Source organism: Oncorhynchus tshawytscha, linkage group LG21 (genome assembly GCF_018296145.1).
Source record: "Oncorhynchus tshawytscha isolate Ot180627B linkage group LG21, Otsh_v2.0, whole genome shotgun sequence".
NCBI lineage: Eukaryota > Metazoa > Chordata > Actinopteri > Salmoniformes > Salmonidae > Oncorhynchus > Oncorhynchus tshawytscha.
Window position 1 is genome coordinate 33,652,602 of NC_056449.1, and position 12,751 is coordinate 33,665,352.

General features: G+C 43.9%; 1 protein-coding gene across 1 annotated transcript; it reads left to right on the forward strand.

The window, feature by feature from the left end:
- Positions 1-1,542: 1,542 nt before the first annotated feature.
- On the forward strand, positions 1,543-6,316 carry LOC112232014 (BTB/POZ domain-containing protein KCTD12-like). The gene has a single exon (XM_024398848.2). The coding sequence runs from the start codon at positions 3,894-3,896 to the stop codon at positions 4,743-4,745; it is 852 nt and encodes a 283-aa protein (XP_024254616.1). The 5' UTR covers positions 1,543-3,893; the 3' UTR covers positions 4,746-6,316.
- Positions 6,317-12,751: the final 6,435 nt, after the last annotated feature.

Here is a 12,751-nt window from a genome sequence, read left to right on the forward strand (position 1 = left end):
AATATGGATAACAGGCTACATTAGACTATAATATGGATAACAGGCTACATTAGACTATATGGATAACAGGCTACATTAGATTAGACTAATATGGATAACAGGCTACATTAGACTATATGGATAACAGGCTACATTAGACTATATGGATAGCAGGCTACATTAGACTATAATATGGATAACAGGCTACATTAGACTATAATATGGATAACAGGCTACATTAGACTATAATATTGATAGCAGGCTACATTAGACTATAATATGGATAACAGGCTACATTAGACTATAATATGGATAACAGGCTACATTAGACTATAATATGGATAACAGGCTACATTAGATTAGACTATAATATGGATAACAGGCTACATTAGACTATATGGATAACAGGCTACATTAGATTAGACTATAATATGGATAACAGGCTACATTAGACTATAATATGGATAACAGGCTACATTAGACTATAATATGGATAACAGGCTACATTAGATTAGACTATAATATGGATAACAGGCTACATTAGACTATAATATGGATAACAGGCTACATTAGACTATAATATGGATAACAGGCTACATTAGACTATAATATGGATAACAGGCTACATTAGACTATAATATTGATAACAGGCTACATTAGACTATAATATGGATAACAGGCTACATTAGACTATAATATGGATAACAGGCTACATTAGACTATAATATGGATAACAGGCTACATTAGACTATAATATTGATAGCAGGCTACATTAGACTATAATATGGATAACAGGCTACATTAGACTATAATATGGATAACAGGCTACATTAGACTATAATATGGATAACAGGCTACATTAGACTATATATGGATAACAGGCTACATTAGACTATAATATGGATAACAGGCTACATTAGATTAGACTATAATATGGATAACAGGCTACATTAGACTATATGGATAACAGGCTACATTAGATTAGACTATAATATGGATAACAGGCTACATTAGACTATAATATGGATAACAGGCTACATTAGACTATATGGATAACAGGCTACATTAGATTAGACTATAATATGGATAACAGGCTACATTAGACTATAATATGGATAACAGGCTACATTAGACTATAATATGGATAACAGGCTACATTAGACTATAATATGGATAACAGGCTACATTAGACTATAATATGGATAACAGGCTACATTAGACTATAATATGGATAACAGGCTACATTAGACTATAATATGGATAACAGGCTACATTAGACTATAATATGGATAACAGGCTACATTAGACTATAATATTGATAGCAGGCTACATTAGACTATAATATGGATAACAGGCTACATTAGACTATAATATGGATAACAGGCTACATTAGACTATAATATGGATAACAGGCTACATTAGACTATAATATGGATAACAGGTTACATTAGACTATAATATGGATAACAGGCTACATTAGACTATAATATGGATAACAGGCTACATTAGACTATAATATGGATAACAGGCTACATTAGACTATACCCACTGACACACACACACACACTTTTATTTTAACAATGGGCAGATCTAGGTGTTGAAGGGACAGGGACCGTATTGGACCCAAAAAGGGAGGTCCTCTGGGAAATCAGGGAACAGATTGGTGTGAGAGAGAACCAATGAGTCATACAGGGACTGTGTGTGTGAGTAAGACACACACTGTGTGTGTGCGCGTGTGTGTGCATGAGTGTATGTGTTAGAGAGAGGATTCAGCTTCCCACTTCCACTACCCTCCTGATGAAATCTCTCCCCAAAAGGAACACTGGTGTGTCAGGAGGGACTCCTATAGGAGCTGGAACACTGGTGTGTGAGGAGGGACTCCTGTAGGAGTTGGAACACTGGTGTGTCAGGAGGGACTCCTGTAGGAGCTGGAACACTGGTGTGTCAGGAGGGACTCCTGTAGGAGCTGGAACACTGGTGTGTCAGGAGGGACTCCTGTAGGAGTGATTGGAATACTCCCTGTTCTAACAAGGAAATAATCAACCAGACAACATCTTATTGACCTTCAGTTTATTCTAAGGTGCAGGATGCATTGCAAATCAAATATCTTATACACAAGGCACGTGGATGTGGCTCAAATGTTGTGTTGTTCTAACCGCTAGGCTAAATGCCACGGCTACCTCTTCAGGAGGGCTGCCTGCTCTAATCCTGGCTCGGACGGGAAAAGTCTGGCTGGAAGTGACCTGGCAACCAAAGGGTTTCTGGTATCAAATCCTAGATGCCATTGTCTGCCATTGTGCCCTTGAGCAAGGCACTTAACCCCCCACAACAACTGCTCCCTGGGCATCCAGTGTGGCAGCCCCCTGCGCTTCTCCCCCAAAAACTTTGTGCATATGTGTTTTTCAGAGGCGTTGGGTTAAAAACAGAAGTCAAATTTCATTTGGATCTTGTGTGCAATTGACTGATAAAGTGATATTGATTACAATGCGATTTTGAAATTACATATTTTTTTATTTGGAATTCAAATGATATGTAACGTTTTTAGTGTTAAATTTTTTGTATTTACTCTTGGGAATTTGCCATTATCATAGTTCTAGTTCTTCCGCTAGGTGTCGCTGTTGTCCTCTGTTTTATTATAAGAACCTGAGTTTTATTATAAGGACCGTTAAAATTTTAATTCTAACTCTAGTTGGTAATTTACACTCCTGTTTGCTATATTCACAATTGATGTTAACAACAAAGACAAATGAATTGAAATTGACATTGCAAATCAAATAGATATCTCAATTGCTTTGCTATATGGCTCATGACAGCAATGACATGACACCAAATTATGATTCATCTCTATAATTCCCTTTGATGAATCATCTAAACAATCAATGACCTGCCTCTGTTTTTATAGCTGTATGGGAAACTGTTAGTTTTGCATAATATAAACGCTGACTCTGGCAGGTAGGTGGGGTTTAACGGGGCTGATTATTTACGGTACTTTTTGTAGCAGCAGAGCTCTCCGGGATGGCATAAGAGTGGCTATTACTACGGGAGGAGAAAGCCTACCGACCAAACAAAAGACAGAGCCTCGTGGACTCGTTCCATCGGCGATGGCACAGCTAGAGGTGTTTTTGTTCACGGCTCTAGCTCGCATTTCGTCTGGGAAATCCGCTTCCTTTATTGGCTAATCCTGACCGGTACATCAACCGACACCTCCAACTATGGATTGCATTGAAGTTCCACCTTGTGTGTTTCTGCGTCAAGACAATAAGAAGTAAGAGGAAAACATCACGGACGACTGTGGGTTATTCTCCATTCCGGACTGATCCCCATCTATAGAGCGGGTCATTGAGAAATGCAGAAGTCAACGGATTTTTACCCGAAATAGATTTTGATAGACTATTTTGTTTCAATCCTTGGCTGCAATATTCAGGATATTCCATTGGTTGACGTGTAAAGGGCATGGACACAATGTTTATTATCCACTGTCTACGCAAGTTATGTTTTAGCTACCATAAATTATCCCTGTAGTTAGAATATATGTCTTTGTGCTCTCTATTTTGCAATTAACGGCCTGGGATGATATAACTGCAGTTTAGAGGATTGCTTTGCGCTGGTAGGAATAGTGCTCTGCTGTAGTTAAGCTCTTTTTAACAGAGAAAGGCCTGTCGGGATAGACGCTACGCAGATCGCCTATAGGCTTTCAGAAATACCCTTTTGTTAATTTTGACAACAAACCGATATATAGGCGATATATATATACAAAATCAAATGTAATTCATATAAACGCAAGTAACCTATTCTGAGCTGCAGTGTACAGTTGTAGGCTATAAGGTGGAATCATCTGCCCACTGCACGAGCAAGGTGACAGTAGAGTAGGGTTGCAGTGTGAGCTAGTTCTCTGTGACAGAAGGACAACAACCATGGCTCTGCCAGATAACACCCCAGGCATTCCTGTAGTGGAGGAAGTCATCTTCCCTGAGATAGTAGAGCTGAACGTGGGCGGCCAGGTGTACATCACCCGCTACTCAACCCTCATCAGCGTACCAGACTCTCTCCTGTGGGAGATGTTTAGCAGGAAAACCACCAAAGGGCTGGCGAGGGACACCAAGGGCCGTTTCTTCCTGGACAGGGATGGTTTCCTGTTCCGGTATATTCTGGACTACATGAGAGATCAGCAGCTGGTGCTCCCTGACCACTTCCCAGAGCGGGGTCGCCTGCAGCGGGAGGCTGAGTTCTTCAACCTACCTGAGCTCATAAAGATCCTGGCGCCCAAACTCAGCAAGCAGAACTCGCTGGGTGACGAGGGGTGTCAGAGCGACCCGGAGGACTCCTCGCCGGGCATCGACACCGGGCGCAACCTGGCCTCGCTGGGCACTGCCGCCTGCGCCAGTCTGGTCCCCAGTGGAGACGGTAAACGCTCGGGATTCATCACCATCGGTTATCGCGGCTCCTATACTTTGGGGCGCGACAGTCAGTCCGACGCCAAGTTCAGACGTGTTGCTCGCATTATGGTCTGTGGCAAGACGTCGCTGGCTAAAGAGGTGTTTGGGGAGACGCTGAACGAGAGCCGTGACCCAGACCGGCCCCCAGAGCGCTACACGTCACGCTACTACCTCAAATTCACCTTCCTGGAGCAGGCCTTTGACAAGCTGGCAGACGCCGGGTTTCACATGGTGGCCTGTAACTCCACGGGGACCTGCGCCTTCGCTCACGAGCAGACGGACGACAAGATCTGGACCAGCTACACTGAATACGTGTTCTACCGTGAGTGAGACCATCATCAGCCCTGGTCCCCGGGCCCCCAAGTGCTCCCCAGCCTCCAGCCCCTCTCCCGTTGCCTCCCTGGATCCAGCCCTGGGTCCTCTTGCCTCCTGGACCCCAGCCTACAGCCCCTCCTAGTTCTTTGACCCCCCTTTGTGCTCCCTAGCCTCCAGTCCTTGGCTCCAACCACCATGTGCCCCCACCCACTCTCCCAGCCTCCAGCACTTGGATTCCTGCCTCAAGCCTCCCTGGCCCCCAGCCCCATGGGCCCCTGCCTCAAGCCCCCTGGACCCCAGCCCCATGGGCCACAGCCCCCTGCTTCAAACATCCCTCCTCCATATTTCTTTATGACCCATCAGCTGCCTTCCTTACCGCCTCTGCTGTCCCCTCTTCTGATCCTTCTATAAACGGACCATCGCCCCCCCAAGCCTCCGCACCAAGCCCCAGAGACCCAACTGCCTCCCCCTCCATGTACTGTCTCCTTCTCCTGTATATAGTATCTGCCTCAGTGAAGCACAATGCTGTGTGTAAAATAGCTTATTTAGTCCAATTCAAGCCCTTCCTGGTCTGTGTTTAACTAATTGCAGAACTCAGAGAGTAGGCTGGAGGGGCCTATTGGAAAAGAGCTTAGCCTGAAGCGGCCCCTGGTCGGCACTATTTTGTTCTGAATCAAGCCTCTGCTGTTGCTTACTCCAGCAGATCAGACTCCACTCTTCTCCCTCCTACTCCTCCGAACAAAAAATGTCCGATTAATGTGACATCTAAGCAGCCTAGAGGAATGAGCGAGAGAGTGGCCAGCCCGGCACAGAGCAAGAACCAAGTGTTACACAAACTGAAGTCTTTCGCTTCCATTCTTCCTTCTCCTACTTCTTATTTCCATTATGATATGTCTGTGACCAAACTGTTGGGAATAGACCGTTCAGTTCTACTATTCAAATGATTTAACATCCCCCGCCACCCCAATGTCGTGGAAAGGGAATAATACCTTAGCTTTGAAGTCTCTGCTTGTGAAGACAACTAGCTAACATGATGCTATCTTGTCTCACAAAAAGCACATTGTACTCCTTATAAGGGAAAAGAGCGCCTATATGGACCAATAGCATCCTCTCATGTTGCTATTCTTGTACGAGAGTCAAAACCAACAAACACGGAAAGAAAACGTTGAGAAAAGAATGACTCAACTCAACTCAAAAAGATCAAGTTGTGTATTTGACTGCAGAAAGAGAAAAACAAGGGGTTTAAGGGTTTTAAGTGGATGGTGAGGGTTTGTCTGAAATGGCACCCTATCCTCTATGTAGTGCACTACATTGACCAAAGTCCTCTGTGGGCCCTGCTCAAAAAAAGTGTGCTACATAAGGAATAGGGGTGCTTGATGAAGTGTGTTTATTGATTGTGTGACGGAGTGTTGACTATTCTAATCGCCCATGCCTGGAAGACCAGAGGAGATGTGAAGTGTTACATCACAATGTCCACAAAACCTCTCCTTCTACTCCTCCTCCTCTTCCCCCTCTTCTTCCTTCTCCTCTTCCTCCTCCTCCTCCTCTTCCCCCTCTTCTTTCTTCTCCTCCTCCTCCTCCTCCCCCTCTTCCCCCTCTTCTTCCTCCTCCTCCTCCTCTTCCCCTTCTTCTCCCCCTCTTCCTTCTCCTTCTCCTCTTCCCCCTCTTCCTCCTCCTCTTCTTCCCCCTCTCCTCCTCCTCCTCCTCCTCCTCCTCCTCTTCCCCCTCTTTTTCCTCCTCCTCCTCCTCCTCCTCCTCCTCCTCCTCCTCCTCCTCCTCCTCCTCCTCCTCTTCCCCCTCTTCCTCCTCCTCCTCCTCCTCTTCCCCCTCTTCCTCCTCCTCCTCCTCTTCCCCCTCTTCTTCCTACTCCTTCTCCTCCTCCTCTTCCCCCTCTTCCCCCTCTTCTTCCTCCTCCTCCTCCTCCTCTTCCCCCTCTTCTTCCTCCTCCTCCTCCTCCTCTTCCTCCACTTCTTCCTCCTCCTCTTCCCCCTCTTCTTCCTCCTCTTCCTCCTCTTCTTCCTCCTCCTCCTCCTCAAAGAACATTTGAAAGGGATACGATTGTTATTGAAAGCCCACAGCGTTTGGCTCTTAGCCCTCTTCTGAAACTGTGGATTCTTTTTCTCATTGGAGTGTGTTTTTATTCAGCTATCTATCCCAAGCCCTTGATTTCAGATCAGTATTCCAGTTTTAAGCTCTTTCTTATTTGATGATAGCTCTCATTGACTGTAATGTGTATACCCGTGAGAAGGAGAAAGGATTACGCCATAGCCAACCAAAGAACGACATTCTCTGAAAGCTGTAGCAGCTAAACAACAGTACAGGACAGAGATGTTTTCTGGGGAATGTTGTAATACAGTCGATTCCTGATAAGTACACCTCTTATAAGTGCAAAATCCCTGGTTAGTGCACGTTGTCATTACAGTTATAACAGTTGTATATCAGGAGTTGAATGTAGTTGGACTGAACAGTAATTGTAACCACAGCAACTATAACCACAGTAACAGGAGACAGTGTGTGAATGGTCAAAGGTTAAGAGGGGTTAAATGTTCAGAGGAGTTAAGCATGGTTAAAAGTTAAGAGGGGTTAAGACAGGGTTAAAGGTTAAGAGGGGTTAAGTGGTAAGGGTCATTTTAAGGTATACATTTTAAGGTATACCCTCAGGGCAAGTCTGCATATCAACAACAACGTTACAATTTGAACTTTCAGTGCCTCAGTTGGTAAAATAAAGCTTAGAATCATCTCCAAATACCAAGGAACACAAATGATCTGAAAAGGCTAAACTTGTACCAGTAATAATCAATGGATCAACTAGTAATGTGACTCGTAAATGACAGAATATTCTCCCTGATAAAGAAATGTTCTTTGCGGTTCAGTAGACAGAGTGATTTTAATTTGAGTGAAGGTGTAAAGAAGGGATTCTGAATGCCTGACGGATGATAAATGTTTTCTTGGATATCGCTAGAGTATGATAGCACATTCTTCGAGTATGATAGCACATTCTTCGAGTATGATAGCACATTCTTCGAGTATGATAGCACATTCTTCGAGTATGATAGCACATTCTTCGAGTATGATAGCACATTCTTCGAGTATGATAGCACATTCTTCGAGTATGATAGCACATTCTTCGAGTATGATAGCACAGTGTTGACAGGAGCAATGAGTCGTCAAAAAAAAACGTGACCAGGCAAGTCAGTAAAGAACAAATTCTTATTTTACAATGGTGGCTTACCTCTGCCAAACCCAGACGACGTTGGGCCAATTGTGTGAGTCCCTATGGGACTCCAAATCACGGCCGGTTGGGATACAGCCCAGGATCGAACCAGGTACTGTAGTGACACCTCTAGAGCACTGAGATGCAATGTCTTAGACCACTACGCCACTCCGGAGCCAATGTCATTGTCAGCTTCAGTATCAAAGTCACAAGTCAAACATAGACCAAACGTCAATGGAGAAAACATCTTAGTCGTTCAGTAGGTACACTGTACACCCTGAAGAAAACACTGGTTGCTATACCTACTACATGTTGTGGGAACATGATTAGTGTGAAACTTTCTTTCTTTTTGCTTTTATTTCTACTCTCCGTTAGTCAGAACCTCTACAAGACATTTTGGGCGTCAGCTTTATGTCTTTTGTTATACAGCAGACGAAAGGAAAATGTCATCTGTCAATTCAAATGTGTTTTTTATCGTCTGCTACAGTTGCATTGTATGTCCGTTAGGAATGATTCATGAACTAACCTGGTAAAGTAGGGTGACATACTACAGGAGAGTTGTGTACGCTCTCATTTACATTATTATTGTAAACTAAAATTGTTAAAAGAACATACAAATATTTCACAAGTAAACGCTTACTGAAGACACTACAAGCCTATAAAAGTAACTGTATACTTCCAAGACTTTCCACCTCTCTCTGCTCTCTGTCTCTCTCTCTGCTCTTTCTCTCTCTGCTCTCTTTCTCTCTCTGCTCTCTGTCTCTCTCTGCTCTTTCTCTATCTCTGTCTCTCTCTTTCCACCTCTCTCTGCTCTCTGTCTCTCTCTCTGCTCTCTGTCTCTCTCTGCTCTCTGTCTCTCTCTGCTCTCTTTCTCTCTCTGCTCTCTGTCTCTCTCTGCTCTCTGTCTCTCTCTGCTCTTTCTCTATCTCTGTCTCTCTCTTTCCACCTCTCTCTGCTCTCTGTCTCTCTCTGCTCTCTTTCTCTCTCTGCTCTCTGTCTCTCTCTCTGCTCTCTGTCTCTCTCTCTGCTCTCTGTCTCTCTGCTCTCTTTCTCTCTCTGCTCTCTGTCTCTCTCTGCTCTCTGTCTCTCTCTGCTCTCTTTCTCTCTCTGCTCTCTGTCTCTCTCTGCTCTTTCTCTATCTCTGTCTCTCTCTTTCCACCTCTCTCTGCTCTCTGTCTCTCTCTGCTCCCTTTCTCTCTCTGCTCTCTTTCTCTCTGCTCTCTTTCTCTCTCTGCTCTCTGTCTCTCTCTGCTCCCTTTCTCTCTCTGCTCTCTGTCTCTCTGCTCTCTGTCTCTCTCTGCTCCCTTTCTCTCTCTGCTCTCTGTCTCTCTGCTCTCTTTCTCTCTCTGCTCTCTGTCTCTCTCTGCTCTCTTTCTCTCTCTGCTCTCTGTCTCTCTCTGCTCTCTTTCTCTCTCTGCTCTCTGTCTCTCTCTGCTCCCTTTCTCTCTCTGCTCTCTGTCTCTCTGCTCTCTGTCTCTCTCTGCTCCCTTTCTCTCTCTGCTCTCTGTCTCTCTGCTCTCTTTCTCTCTCTGCTCTCTGTCTCTCTCTCTGCTCTTTCTCCATCTCTGTCTCTCTCTTTCCACCTCTCTCTGCTCTCTTTCTCTCTGCTCTTTCTCTATCTCTGTCTCTGTCTCTCTTTCCACCTCTCTCTGTCTCTCTATCTCTCTATCGCTCTCTCTCTGTTGGATAGCCATATCCCTCTCTTGCTCTCTCTCTCTCTCTTCTCTTCTCTCTTCTCTCTCTTCTCTCTCTCTCTCTCTCTCTCTCTCTCTCTCTCTCTCTCTCTCTCTCTCTCTCTCTCTCTCTCTCTCTCTCTCTTGCTCTCTCTCTCTTGCTCTCTCTCTCTCTCTCTCTCTCTCTCTCTCTCTCTCTCTCTCTCTCTCTCTCTTTCTCACTCTCTCGCAGTGAAAAGGCAGGCCAGAGTCAGTGACAGAGCGGATCTGGAATAGCAACGGTAGGTAAGTGGCTCTGTCAAAGCAGATTACAGAACCTCTGTGTGTCTCTGCCTCTAATCCATTAATTAGACGACCTGAGTATCCTGTAGCAACCTAGTATCAGTTAGACACAAGACATTAATAAACATAGTTGTTGTTGAGTAACAGCCAGGTCAGGTAGACCGCAAACAGGGAACCCTCGTTTTCATCAAAACAGAGAGAACTAGGTCTCTGATCTTTGTCATCAAAACAGAGAAAGTTAACTCTGATCTTTGACATCAAAATAGAGTAAGCTAAGTCTTTGATCTTTGCCATTGAAACAGAGAAAACTAAGTATGATCTTTGCGATCAAAACAGAGAAAAGTACGTCTTTGATCTTTGCCATTGAAACAGAAAACTAGTTATCTGATTCTTGCTATCAAAACAGAGAAAGTTAAGTCTCTGATCTTTGCCATTGAAACAGAGAACTAAGTATCTGATCTTTACCATGAAAACAGAGATAACTAAGTCTCTGATATTTGCCATCAAAATAGAGTAAACTGAGTCTCTGATCTTTGCCATAGAATCAGAGAACGTAGTCAATGTAGTCTCTGTTTTTAGCCAAAGGAGTTTTGCACCATTTGCATCCCCTCCGTGGTGAGATAGGGCGCAGGTGCAGCCAGGTTGTTAAAGATTGACGTCAAATTTGGACGTCTATCCATATCCTGAGGACGTTTTGAAATGGCTTCAAAACTGGCCACTAGGGGCAACAGGGAGCATTATTACCATCAAGTAGGCTTGGGTTTTGCTATGGTGTTGTGGACTAGGGTGGCTTGGGAAATCCCTTAACCCAGGATCAGAAGGTTGGGTGTTTGATCCCAGTCGTGAAACACTGTTTTATTATTTCTGGTTTTAACCCTATCCCAAACCTTAACCTTTACCATAACCATTCAGAATGAGTGACTAAACTTAACCCTTAACTTCAAAAGTTGAAGTTTGGAGAACTTGGCTGAACGTCTAATTTTTCAATGAGACTGTGAGAGCTTGTTGGATGGTGTTGACTTGTCTGATGTGAAAAAATATGTAAAACATTTTCTCACTATTATGTATGAATCAAGTCAATGCATCATGACCTTGTTATTTAAAGTGACGTGAGTCTATTATGTATGAATCAAGTCAATGCATCAAGACCTTGTTATTTAAAGTGACGTGAGTCTATTAAGTATGAATCAAGTCAATGCATCAAGACCTTGTTATTTAAAGCGACGTGAGTCTATTAAGTATGAATCAAGTCAATGCATCAAGACCTTGTTATTTAAAGCGACGTGAGTCTATTAAGTATGAATCAAGTCAATGCGTCATGACCTTATGTAAAGTGAGTGAGTCAAGTCATAAATGTTTTAAATGGCTTAGATGTCAGAGGTTCTCAAAATATCCTCTATCTGGCGCACACACACAAACACGTTAAAATCTTTGTGTGCCGCCTCTTCCAATCCAGATCCATCTATTTTTGGGCCGTTGTTTCGGAATGCATGATGGCAGTGGAATCCTCCAGAGTGTGATGTCACAGTGCCTGGAATGTTTTTCCGACCAATCCAAACTGAGTCTGGAGTGATTGAGGCAGTGATATGAGTGTGGGTTTTGTCGCGTCAGTGAGTGACTGTGCACATTGACATCGTAGTGTAAAGTCACATCCACATCGTAGTGTAAAGTCACATCCACATCGTAATGTAAAGTCACATCCACATCGTAGTGTAAAGTCACATCCACATCGTAGTGTAAAGTCACATCCACATCGTAGTGTAAAGTCACATCCACATCGTAGTGTAAAGTCACATCCACATCGTAGTGTAAAGTCACATCCACATCGTAGTGTAAAGTCACATCCACATCGTAGTGTAAAGTCACATCCACATCGTAGTGTAGAGTCACATCCACATCGTAGTGTAGAGTCACATCCACATCGTAGTGTAGAGTCACATCCACATCGTAGTGTAGAGTCACATCCACATCGTAGTGTAGAGTCACATCCACATCGTAGTGTAGAGTCACATCCACATCGTAGTGTAGGTTCACATCCACATCGTAGTGTAGAGTCACATCCACATCGTAGTGTAGAGTCACATCCACATCGTAGTGTAGAGTCACATCCACATCATAGCGTAAAGTCACATCCACATCGTAGTGTAGAGTCACATCCACATCGTAGTGTAGAGTCACATCCACATCATAGTGTAGAGTCACATCCACATTGTAGTGTAAAACGCCAAAGCCAGCCACTAGCTGGGAGGTGTCGAAGCACATTGAGGGAATATCAGAAGGTAGTGTCCGTGCTACAGGTCTATACCTCTGTGGTTAACTATGAGGCTCAGCATTCAACACCGTTGGTGTAAGAGGGTCACTTAGATACGCTGAAGCTATCCCAGATGGTCATCTAAACCTGGTGTGAAAGTCAAGCATGTTTGGTTGTGAGCCATATAGTGAGCAGGTGTGAACTGATCATACCAGGGACGTGTTACAATAAAGACATTTTATCATGAAGGGTTCTTACCTGCCTTTTTTAATATGCTGTCGAGAATACAGTGTCTGTATTTGTACTGCAAGATAGTTACACTAAGCAAGCATTCACAGCACATAGAAATGAATCTCTGACATTGCTATTATAAACAGATGGTTTCTGATTATTTTGCAGCACTGTGTCATCTACCTCCTCTTGCTGTTATTGTATTTCTCACCCTCTCGGTTTTCACATGTCCTCTAGTACACAACATGCGAGAGAGGGAGTATTGTAGAGTGTTCCGGAATCTACTGGAATGTAGCTATAGAGTGTTCTAGAATCTAGAGTGTTGCTACTGGAGCGCTCTGTCACCAGGCAGCATTAGGACTGCAGTATT